The sequence below is a fragment of the Octopus bimaculoides genome, chromosome 4 (genome assembly GCF_046866305.1).
Source record: "Octopus bimaculoides isolate indiv1 chromosome 4, ASM4686630v1, whole genome shotgun sequence".
NCBI lineage: Eukaryota > Metazoa > Mollusca > Cephalopoda > Octopoda > Octopodidae > Octopus > Octopus bimaculoides.
Genome location: NC_142931.1, coordinates 91,652,662 through 91,665,475, shown reverse-complemented (window position 1 = coordinate 91,665,475; position 12,814 = coordinate 91,652,662). Strand labels below are relative to the sequence as shown.

The window sequence follows — 12,814 nt, the reverse complement described above, 5'->3', positions numbered from 1 at the left end:
GTTTGCAATTGAACAGAAATGTAACATCTGTATTTATATAACTGGCTAGCATTGCCATAGCACCTTGCATGCTCAGCTTTGTACAAGAACAAAGGTCCACTAGACATACCAGTACCATCAAAGTGGAATAGTACAAATGTAGTAAAATGCAGACAGTAGTGATGCTGCACCATTCAAACCGCTGTTATCCATTCCTCCAGATTAGGAATGGAAGAAAATGGATAGCCTCTGAGGTGACAGAAGTCTGTGACATTCCTAGAATATGGGGACATAGTGGTCCATACACAGACCACAAGGGAAGGACTTGGAAGCAGTGAGCTTAAACCATGCCATTTCCTGTTATTGATGGTCACAGTAAGCATTAATTAGTGGAAGTAAGGCTTGTGTATGGAATTATAAGAAATGGTGGTAATCCTTTCATTAATTTATGGAAGTGAATATACATCTTACAAGTGTAAACATTTAGTTTCAGACTTCTCAACAATCATTTTTTATTTTTGCTTTCTCATTTTTGTTATGATGCACAGATTTGGTTGTAATTAAGAAATTTGCTTCCCAGCTACATGGTTTGGGGTTCAGTTCCATTGTATAGTACCTTGGGCAAGTATTTTCTGTTGTAGTCCTAGACCAACCAAAGCCTTGTGAGTGGATGGAAACTGAAAGAATGTGTTATGTACACAGATATGCAGCAAGTAAATAGACACCTTTAATTTTCAAAATCTTTTATTTAATATGCAAAGTGAATAGTTGAAATGTAATCGATAGGTAGGACTACATACTTTAGTATTTAGTTGACATTCCCTTTGCAGTTTTTAATTCAGAAACTCTTTTTGGCATTGAACTGATGAGCTTTGTGATTGTCACTTGTAGAATTTCTGCCCACTTTTCATGCAACAATCAAAACAATTCATCTTTAGATTTAGGTTTCTGTCAAGTTTTTTGTATAGCTCTATCTAGTATGCTCCAAAGATTTTCAATTGGGCTCATGCCAGGAGATTGGCTCGGCCAAGGTAGTTTTTTGATCCCATTTTCAGTCAGCCATTGTTTTTCTATGAACAAATATATATATATATATACATATATATATATATACATATGGCAAATAAAAGGCAGAAGATGGAAGCTACCAGGTGTAAGCCACTTCTTTTTTAGTATCCATAATATATATATCTGTGTGTGCTTTTGTATCTGTGCCCCCCCCCCCCAACTACTGCTTGAAAGCCAGTGTTGTTGTGTTTACATCCCTATGACTTGGCAATTCAGCAAAATAGACCAATAAAATAAGTACCAGGCTTTACAAAAAATATAAGTACTGGGATTGATAAGTTTGACTAAAATTCTTCAAGGCAGTGCCCCAGCATGGTCACAGTGTAATGACTGAAACAAGTAAAGGATAAAAGATATATATATTCTTTGAAGAAACTCTGACCAAGTTTGATATTTACACAGGATTTGATAACATTTGCCTTATTGTTTTTATAAAAAGTATGGAAATCATCTATAACACACCAAAAACCTAGGAAAAGTGGTAGAATCTTAGAATGTTTTGTCTTGTAGATGATATGAAACAAGTTTAAAAGGAATAACAAGATGCTCTAATGCAGACCTGCCTAACCATAACAACATAGAATTATGGCTGCTAATATGATGAAGAAGAATGACCTTTTGGGTACAGGTTATTTATACTTGTTCTGTTTTTATTGGTATGATCAAACAATGCCAAGGAAAAGAAAATCTTAACAAGGTGATTAACTACTTCTTGGGAGAGTGAGTACATTATAGTAACAAGAGTAGCATGGTTAAATAAAATTGATTTTGATGTAATTACAGACCTGCACATTCATTTGAAATGTGCTTTTGATCCACTATTGATACACAAACATTGCTGTGTTTAATCATCACTTACCTTCGGTTAGGTTAGGGAGACTTCTATTTCTTAGAAAATGCACTATTTAAGAGGTGCGTGGTTGGCATACACATGGGTTATATCACTAAAATCGACAGTCTAATTAACTGAATATATTTCACTGTCATATTTAAGTTCTGTGTTTATTCCGTAATAATGTACGTGTGTACATTCCTATACTTATTCCTTCATTTAAGTAGAAATTTAAAACTTAGTTAACTAATAATCACTTTTAAGTGTTTTTAAATTTCTGTTTGATAAGGCAGTCTTTTTCTCCATAAAATTTAACACAAGTCTCCAAATAAACTTTGCTCTTGAATATATTCTTAAAATTAAAATCATATCTAATTCTTAATTCTTCTTTATCTTAAAAGATAGCCAGAAAAGTCAAGAAACATTGTACAATAATACAATTCATCAATAATTTTAACTGCCAGTTTTTTAGTCATTTTAGTTTACAAAGGAAGTTGTAGAATTGTTTATAAATTCAACTGCATTTTAATCTTCTTGCAAAAAAGCCTCAGTGATTATCTTACTGTAGTTCATTAGGATTCAAATGTGTTAAGTAAGAGGTACACTTTCTTTAAAACACTAAAATTACTCAATAAAAAATCTAAGCAATAAATAAATTTAAACTGAATACCACATATATTCTCACTTCCATTAGTCCACTGAAACTGCATTCAAAGCAAAATAGGACTATTGGAAATAATTATTTACTTTTATTTGGTGGAAAAGAACATAATTTACAAATATATACAGTGAAGAAAGGAGAAAAGCAAAATCAGAACATAAATAATCAAAATAGAGACATACTTACATTTAATTATATAACATAACATTAGCTCCTACAAATTTTTGAGAAACTTCAGGATAGTGCTAAATTTTCTAAAGATTTGTCCTTGGCAAACATTGGTGGCTTACTTAGCCCAGATGAGCTTTGCATCTCCATCTCCACCACCTTCAGAGTTGGAATTGATATGTGTGGGAGGATTAGGTGTCATTGTACTAAGCTCCTTGATTCCAGGTCTTTGTGGATTATCATATCAACTGAATGTGAGTCACAATTGTTGCCATGAGATAAATCTAATCATTATATGAGCCTCACCCAGGGCAAATATCCCCTCAACCCTGGAGCCTGTGAGATTGTCTGAGGAAGATAGGACTTGCTCTTTGCCTTTGGGTTAGAGGCAGATGCATCATGGAATGCCACCATTAGTGACTTATTTTCTCCAGTGTATGTCCTTAATATTGCAGAAAAGGTAGCTGAATAAAACAAGCCACAACGTGTTGGTAATTTACATTTTTCAACATGTGGCTTTCGAGAAATTGGTGGCAGCTGGATCAGTGACAAGGATGTTTTTGACTCTATCAGTGTCTCGGCTCCCTGAAGTATCAAAAAATACTCAGGATATTACCTGACTCTTCCAGTACCTTAGTTTTGTAATCACCTGCAATAATGCTAAGTGTTAGAGAGGGGTCTCAAAAATTTTTAGAGGGAAACACCAGTTCCTCTTGGTGTGATATATAACTGAGGGAGAGTATATACCACTATTTTGCTTATTCATTGATCTCCTTTTTCCTTTTCTCCATTTTTTTTTACTGTTCACTAAGGTAAATTATGTTCTTTTTCATTGAATTATAGCAATTATAACTTGTCCCTAAATTGTTGACATGTTTACACAATGAGAAAATATAGTTATTTTCTCTATCAGTATTATTTAGGTTTAGAAAAATGGAAAAGTCACCTATGTTCTTCCTAAACTGTAACAAAACATTAGCCTGAAATACAGCAAAACAATTCAAAGGAATTAATTATGGAATTGAGGAAACCTAAGATTAATTGTATTTTCTAAAGAAAGTAACTTTCACTACTCTTTACTAGTTTAAGAATTTCTATTTTCAAGTAAGCTTGATTTACAAAATTTAATGAAATTTTCATTAATAAATTGCAAAAATGCTTTATACCCTTTAGCATTTAAACCAGCCATATCTGGCCAAAATATTCTACCTGTTTTATGTTCAAAATTACCAGATCCAGCCTTTCATACCCACTCTACAATGTCATTTAATAAATGAACAACCACATCATCGAAATCACCAAGCCACAAGATAATGCATAATTAATTCAAAACGATGTGAATGAATAAGCATTACAATTGACAAAATAATCTGAATGCTAAAGGGTTAATATTATTTTCCCATCTAACTTGTTTAGTTTGTTTAAATTTAGATACAAGGCCAGTAGCTTTGTGAGGAGGAAGTTAATCAGTACCATCAATCCCAGTACTACTGGATAAAAGGCAGAGCTGACCCCAGAACCAATCTACAATGTATTAGCGATTCTGTCAATCCTTGAATGTTTTGAAATAATAATACATCAGTATTTGCTACACATTTTAGGGTTATAGGATTATATAATGTTCATATCTTTCTCAAGAGTATTAGTTGTACAAATAAATCAGAGTTTAAAATCACTTATTTTCTATGTCTTTTGTCTTGTTTCAGTCATTAGATTGTGGCCTTGCTGGGGCACTTCCTTGAAGAATTTTAGTTGAATGAATCAATCTCTAGTACTTATTCTGCTGGTCCTTTTTGTTGAACTGCTAAGTTATGGGGGACATAAACACACCAACACCAGTTGTCAGGCAGTGGTGGGAGACAAACACAAACACACAATGGGCTTCTTTCAGCTTCCGTCTACCAAATCTACTCACAAGGCTTTGGTCAACCCAGGGCTATAGTAGAAAAACACTGGTGCCATGCAGTGGGACTTAACTCAGAACTATGTGGTTGAGAAGCAAACTTCTTACCAGACAGCCACTCCTGTGCCCATAACACAAAATAGTATCATCTATGTCCATGAAACTGTAGTATTTCTTTTGAAAGCTTAGGATGCTTTGCTAAATACTGTCACATAGTAATGAACAAATAATTCACTCTTTATTTATTTATTTTTTTTATCTTAAAAATGTTCACATCTGCTTTCCATGCTGGCATTGGTTGAACAGTTTGATAGGGTCTAATGGGTCAAAGGATACATCTTGCTCAAGTGACTCCGTTTTGGAATATTTTCTATGATTGGAGGCCCTCCTAATGTTAACCACTTTACAGAGTGTATGAGGTGCTATTTTGTGGTACCAGCACTAGTGAGATCACCATGTAACTCATAAGACTGAAGAACTCTTCTCCCACCCCTTGACAAGAGGCATAGTAGAGAGAAAGGTGACTTTATTATGCAAAATGTTGAGAGGTCAGGAAGGGACAGGAACAGACTTGTTGTTATAGAGGAGATACATGTCTACCTTGCATTATATAAGGATGGATGGGAATAAGAAGGTGCTTAAAAGAGAGCATGGATACAGATAAAAAAGCATGGGTGATTTTAGAGGAATGCCAGGTTGTGTGTGATGTAGTGTACTTACTGAAGTTAGTGAAATATTTTCACTTTCACTTAAAATGGAAGCTGAAAATAAATGGTTAGAAATAGAAGTAGGGGTGAATAGTAAACAAGGTTGGGGATGATCAATGGTAAGTATGAGTAAATAGAATGTTGAGAAGAATGAAGGATAGATATCAATAGAAGTGGTAACCGGAAGTGCAGAAAGGGATAGAGCAGCACAATAATACAGAAGATAGAGGAAGATGAAGAGATGTAATGGATGGGAGTGGTGTGAGGGAAAACAAAGATAGGGATGGAGGTGGTCAGAAGTACACAAGGGTGATTATAGTGATTACACAAGAGTGATTATAGTGATTGGCAAACAAAGGTAGAAGGATGGTCAATGGTAGATATGAAACATGTTAAGAATGAGGGATGAATATCAATAGGAAGTGATTCAGAGGAAAGGAAGTAATGACTGACAACACAGAAAGGGTTGTCAATGGAAAATATGAGCAGAGAGGAAAATACTAGTGTCTCAAGATATTCATACTGAGAATAGTTAAAATCTAAAATAAACTATATGGTGATATGGGAAATCAATCTGATTAAAATCTAATGAAATAGTGAAGCAGAATAAATACAAGAACTGTGGTCACCTGATGCATGCAAATTATTTATAATAAAGTCTAAAGAAAAGCACATAATGATCTTAATTGAACTCAGTCCTGTGGGAAGAGGGATGTGACGAGGCCCATGAACGGAAGCATGCCAAATAATGGAGCCTTCTGCAGGCTTGCAGGGATAAGGGATGGCAGATATGGCTTTTCTCAGTTGAGGTTGGCTGTTGGGGATTCCCTGCTTAGTTGGCATGGAGGACGCTTACAGCCATTGGAATGAGAGGAAAGGAGTGAAGGGTGGTTGTACACAAGATGGGAAAGGCAGCTGAAAGAGTCTCTTGTTGGCTTTGAAGTAAGAGAAAGGAGTTCAGCTGGAAACCAGGAAGAGATAGGTGAGGAGCAATGACTTGGTCACCTCTGCTGACCTACCAGTCGGAGGGCATTATGGTTCAGGGTCAAAACATCTGATCAACATTGGCTACTGTCTGGTGACATCAGTTCCTCCTGGCCAAAGCTCCATTCACTTTGGTGAATGGAAAAAGCACGTCCTTATAGGTGTTATTAACATAATAATGATGATGATATTACCCTAATAGAGTACAGACCAGAAAAACAAAAAGAAGTCACCAACTTGGAGACTGTAACTCACCACTACAATCAGAAAAGCAAAAGATATTGTCAAGCACCACACAACCTGCTAGCTGTCTTACCTTTAAAATAAAAACAGATTTTTTTACCAAAACAGAAATCCTCCTATCCTCAATTCCTCTACCAAGACAGTGCACTAAGTAGTACTCGTTCTGACAAAGCCTCCATACTGCTATGAGTTCTGCTTCCACACTGCATACACTGAAAAAAAGTCCTCTGATTGTTCAAACCTACCAAAGTGACTAGTCCTGGTGGTGTCTCTTCCATCACACTCAAACAGTTCCAGACATAACCCCACTCTTCTTTGACTGTTGACTCTTTTTCTCTCTCCCTCTCACACGCACACATTTCCAACATCTCAAAAGTGACAGAAATTGTTGCAGATAATTACTTTCGTTATTATCTAGATTCTCTTGATCTCTTTCTTCCTTAACCACTGAAATGATTTCCAGATTCAGATTTACAACAGATTTGCTTGCCATGTCATTAAATGGTGGCTCTCACTTTTAAATGCTTTGGAAAAAGCAGTGTTGTTGCCCTTAATATCAACTACGTTGCTTCAAATTTACTGTCTATGGGCTCCATCTGTCTTTTATGTCTTGAATCAAATGTTACTTGTTAAACAGGACCATTGTACCCCTGCAACTTGATACCTTCATCACTTCTACAGTGCTCACCTAGAACTCACACTAAATAATTTACCTACCAAAGTAATCTTTCTTACACATCCATGTTTTAACTGCTGTTGTCTACTGAGTGATTTTCAAACTGAATTTCTGCCACAGTGGATGAAAGACCTTAACTCTTTTGTTACCATATTTTTGTCAACATATGCTGCCTTTGTTTCAGTTAATTATTAAAATAATGAAGTGTTTAGTAAAATAACTTTATCATTATTAAGCTGGGGTCTTAACAAATTAGAATAAAATTTTTATGGAAGATCATAATTTAGATCACTTTAAAACAATAAGTTTATGTCATAGAACCTGGGTCAGTATCAAAAGGTTTCAAGAGGTCAATACTTATCTTCTCAGTAACATAGTTTGGGTTCGTGGAAATAACTCTGACACCATTTACTAACTCTTACTCTACTAACTTCTTAACCAAAATATCAAATCTTATCTATTGTGTAATTGTCACACATCAGTGAAGCTACACTTGTAAAATATAAAACTTTTAAAATATGAATCAGTCATATTTAATTAACATGCTGTAGTAAATTGAAGTTTACTACTTATTTACTGCCTATTTCAATTAACCTTGTTCACAGAAGATATTACAAGTTCACCGATTAAGCTCTGATTATACAGAAGCACAAAAACTGAAATTTAACAGAGCAAAAAATATATAAAAAGAGAATTAACTTGCTTTTTATGAAGATAATTATTAAAAACTAAAGGTTAATGATTTTCTCTTTTTGAGAAATATTACAGAGGACAGATTTCATAGCATGGAATGAAGATGTTAGTGGAAAGAAACTTATTAAGTATTAGGAAAATACATTTGTTAAAAGAAAACATCATCGCACAAGCTTTTACATATTCTTCTAGTTAGATAACATTAGTAGCTTGAGATTATTTTATTAGTCATTTCTTTTATCAATGATATCTTAATAATTTATCTCATTTCATACCTATTGATATGTATATATATCATCTGAAGATATTCATGATATACTTTACAAAAACCAAGAAAGAAACATTATAGCTAAGGTTAATAGTCTGATTACTCCATATTATTTTAGTATTAAGTGATTGCCTCATCCTTTCATTCATTTGTAATTAGGATAAACATCAATAATCATTAAGGAAGCTGCAAATGTCAAGTGGATAGGTGTCTATCTAAACTTAAGAATCAGAATTTATATATCATTTCTGATAAAAGAATAAACACTTTATTTTGATCATCATCATAATCTGTTTGTGATATAATTGTGTTGGTCTCCACAACAATCTCTTTGTAATTATCCTTATCTCATCTATGAAGCTTAACGTTATAAATAGAAGGAAAAGTTAGGCCATGAGAAGAGATATCTAATGTTTTGGATAAAGCTCTTCATTGCAAAGCTGAGTCTTCATTAAAGGCTTCTTGGAATATTAAATATTTCTTTTTTCTTTTTATAGCAACCTAACACATTGGAATATAATCACCTTGAAGTTTGGTGATTATATTCCAATGGCTTTACATCAGTCAATCAATACAATGTTTCATCCACAATAAACTATCATTCTTAGTAAAATGATCGAATGTAGCTGCTTTCCCCCTTTTTTTTAATGAAAGATTTGAAAACTGATATAGAGTTGGAGAAAAGCATAAATTTGACAAGAATCATAAGATTTGTATATTTTAAATGCTATTAATTTCTATAAAAGTCCGTTATTGATTCATAAAAAAAGTTAATGCTTCAAGAGGTAGCAGAGATTTTTCCAAAGGAATATCTGGATTGTAGTCATGTGTTTGTTGTCTACGTCTCATCTGCCAACCTCTGTAAGGCACTGGTAAATCTGAATGGTGGCACGGAAGAGGAACACTGAAAAAGTAAGGATGAAGTAAAGCCTGCAAATAGTAAAAGAAAATCGCAGGTATAAGAGTATGATAAAAAATTTCTTTCATGTGTATAACCTAATGTGTATAGCCTAAAGTACCTTAAAAATTGATCCAATAACGGAAGATTATGCTCATAATTTCAGAAATTTTTATTCTGAAGATAAGAATTTTCATACCTTTTTTAATTCAAAATACATGTTTTTTTTTGGGGGGGGGGGTCAGATTTTTAAACCTACAAATCAGGGTTGCACATTAAACTTAAGAACTAAACTACCCCATCTTTTATTATTATTAAAGATCTAAATTTATACAACATTATATACAAAATATATATTTGTATATAATGTCTCATGATCTTTATATATGAAACACAGGATGGAGTAGTCTGAAATGTTCCACTTTCTGAAAATTTAAAATGTTCCATTTTAAGATTCTAATTAAGAAAACATTTTTTTTTTTTTGAGTTTGTAATAATTGAAGCATTTATTTATTTATTTTGAAAATGAGAGAGAGAGTAATAATTGGCACAGTGCTTAGAGTAATATGTATTTAAATTGGTTGTTGTGAAAAATTTATTAAGCAGAAATATAATCTATGTAACATTGACTTTCTGACATCTACTTATAGCAAAATAAGTAACACACTATCTACCCTAGCATGTGCACACCCTCACCATGTACTTTAATTATATCAAATATATTTACTAATGTAAAACATGTTTTAAAATGTATCAAGGGGAGCAAATTACATATCAACAATAAACAGACAATACACTATGGTGGCCTATACAATTTCTATATAGTGCAATAATAAATATTAACAATATTTAATTGGTTCTGCCATCTTGTCAAGAGGGATTCAAATAGTTTGTTTACCCACAGTAAATTATGAGATTCAGAAATGATAAATGATTAGTAAATGAATGAATAAAGCATGCTGTTTATAGTATGAAGTTAAACAAAATATTTCATGGACTACTATTGAGGGCAATGTTAAATGATATGTAAAATGTAATGTTTTTAACAGAAATATATTCTTATAATGTATCTTTTATTCACTAATTGTCCATAAAAAATATACAACATTCAATCCATAAACAATGTGATAACCAAAGAAAGTTTAATACAAACATTTGAAAAAATATACAATATAGAATATTTCACCAATAATCCTGTCAAGTATCACTCTCTCAAACTATTATTATTACATCATCACTAAGCTCAGCTCTAACACACTAATGATTCTCCAGTTCTTTTCTGTTAAGTAGAGAGCTATCCAATTCTCATCCTCATACCCCTGAAAAGACTCTTCAAATAGCTTTTCATCCCTAATTCAATCCAGTTCATTTGAACTAATACATTTTTTGAAAGAATTTAAAATTATGTCATAGGTTATGCTTTCCCAAGCATCATTTAATAACCATATCTACACTTGCGTATTCTCCTTCATCAGTTCTTTGTTTACTTAAACCACCCAGATATTTTATAACTTCCTGAAATGCCTTTTAGAAATATTATTGAGTGAAACATCTTAATCATTGTAGAATTATGGCACATCCTCCTGAGATAACAATTTCTCGTTTGAGTGATTCACACAAATGTGCACAAAATTGATCCCTCGCTAACAAAGATGTTGGTTCAAGTAGAGGGTGAAGCCTTTCTAACTATATTTTGTCTAAATAAACATATATGAAATTCTCACCCATCCATATTTTGAGTTGCTCATTGATTAGTGTAGTATTTGGAAAATTAACCTTTGGTGTAGCTTCCTTTTTAAAAATAAGTTTTAATTTAGTCCTATCACCAATGCAAGCTAAAACTACCAGGGGATGTTACTTATGTTCTGTAAACTGAGATGTTCTGTAAACTGAGATGTTCTGTAAACTGAGATGTTCTGTAAACTGAGATGTTCTGTAAAATCTGCAGTGACATTGGTTGGCATGCCAAAACATTACTTTTCATCTATAATTCTGATTGCTGACAAATTATAAGTCACAAATCTTAAATTCATTAGCCACAAACTTATGAAGCCATTCAATTGTATCATCAACATCCTTTGGTAACCATTCAATTGTATCATCAACATACTTTCGTGTTTTTTAGTCAGTATGAGTTTGCCTATGTAATACCTGTCCATTTCAGTTTACTTGTACACTAACTTGTTGATGTAAGGAATTTCTGTATAATTGTGTATTTTGAATTAGTGGAATATATTTTGTATTAAGATTTTGTAGATAAGTTCCCTGGTGGTTTTACTATATATTCTCAGAAAATGTTACGGCCTATACACGAATTTATATGGTACTGATATAAACAGGACTGATCAATAAATTCATTTCCACACACGTTAAAATACAGTTAAATGAGCCATGAGCCACAACAAAATGTTAAGAATGTACCTTTTTGGCTGCTATCCTCTCTTTTGAAGGATACACAAGAAACTTTCCCAGTAGATCTGATGCATGAGCTGAAGCATCTGGAACTATTTCTTTGATAGGAATTGCTGGATTTTCTGGGAAAGTAATCTTCTTAAAATCTGGTAATTCGGACATTCCCTTCAATAACAAAATAAAAAAATTTTAAAATAAATTGCATAACAAATTTTTTTGGTTCATTGTCAGAACTACATAGATGAGTGAAGAAATTGCTCTTAACTGTTTTACATCTATTTAAATATTGTTAGATTTAATTTTACAGTTAGATGTCCTTCCTACCACTAACAACTTAGTTGAAATGTAAGGAATCCTATTCTGTCAGTTTTTGGCATGTGTGAGAGGAGAAGATTTTACTAGTTTTAGCTCTAGACTGAAGCCATGCTAGGGCACCAAAATTTTAACCTGGTATTTATTTTATTGACCTTGAAAGAGGTCATAAAGAGATGCAACTGAGATTTTCATTTAATTTACTAATATTTTCAATCTTACAAAAGCAAGCAAGCAAATTAATTTTCAGGGTCTGACAACTAAATTTTGCTCATAAGGCTGAGACTGTGGTTGTGGACACTTTGCCAAGTTGCTTAACAGTAGCATGGAACTTAGGACAATGTGGTTATAAAGCAAACGATTTAACACATCATTATGCCTGTACTTAAATATCGATTTCTAAAATTGGCACAAGGTTTACTTTTTGGGAGACAGGATATACTAGATTGAATCATTTCTAGTACTTGACTGGTACTTTATTTTGTCAAACCTAGAAGAATCAAAAGCAAAGATGGTCTGGATGAGATTTAAACTCAGAATGTGAAGGGCCATAACTAAATACTGCAAGGCATTTTGTCCAATTCATTACCACTAAATATAGCCTCCAAATGACACTTTCTAAGTGTTCTACTTTTGAAATTTCAAATATAGAATAAATGAAAGAGAAATAAAATGGTAAACAAACGTTTGTTACTCAAGACTAAATTAAACCACTTAAATTGAAAGTAGCATCATATGTAAGCTTTCTCTGTTATCTATATCTAATATCTTTTAAGGAATTTTTTAAGGTACTGAGAACTTCAAATGTGTGTGTGTGTGTGTGGAAGAGAGAAAGAGAAACAGAGATGGGAAAAATATAATATTGCCTTGGTATTGAAAATAACAAATGATTGAGAATAACTTGTTTTGCATGATGCTATAATTTGGACAGGTGTGCAATAGAGTAGCTTTAGGTACTGTATTTTCCATTACATTATATTAGGTCATATTTACATACTATCAGGTGGTGT

General features: G+C 33.0%; 1 protein-coding gene across 8 annotated transcripts in view; it reads right to left on the bottom strand.

The window, feature by feature from the left end:
• Positions 1-2,613: 2,613 nt before the first annotated feature.
• The window catches only part of LOC106883147 (cyclin-dependent kinase 20), a 55,783-nt gene continuing 45,582 nt past the window's right edge, over positions 2,614-12,814 (bottom strand). For 6 of the 8 annotated variants that reach the window (XM_052967235.2, XM_014934046.3, XM_014934048.3 and 3 more), the window contains 2 exons: positions 11,502-11,657; positions 2,614-9,112 (listed from right to left, as the gene is read on the bottom strand). In XM_052967235.2, coding sequence (XP_052823195.1) covers positions 8,933-9,112; positions 11,502-11,657 — 336 coding nt within the window. In that variant the 3' untranslated portion in view covers positions 2,614-8,932. The remainder of the gene's footprint in view (positions 9,113-11,501; positions 11,658-12,814) is intronic. The other 2 variants (XM_014934050.3, XM_089350996.1) reach the window with 1 other exon arrangement.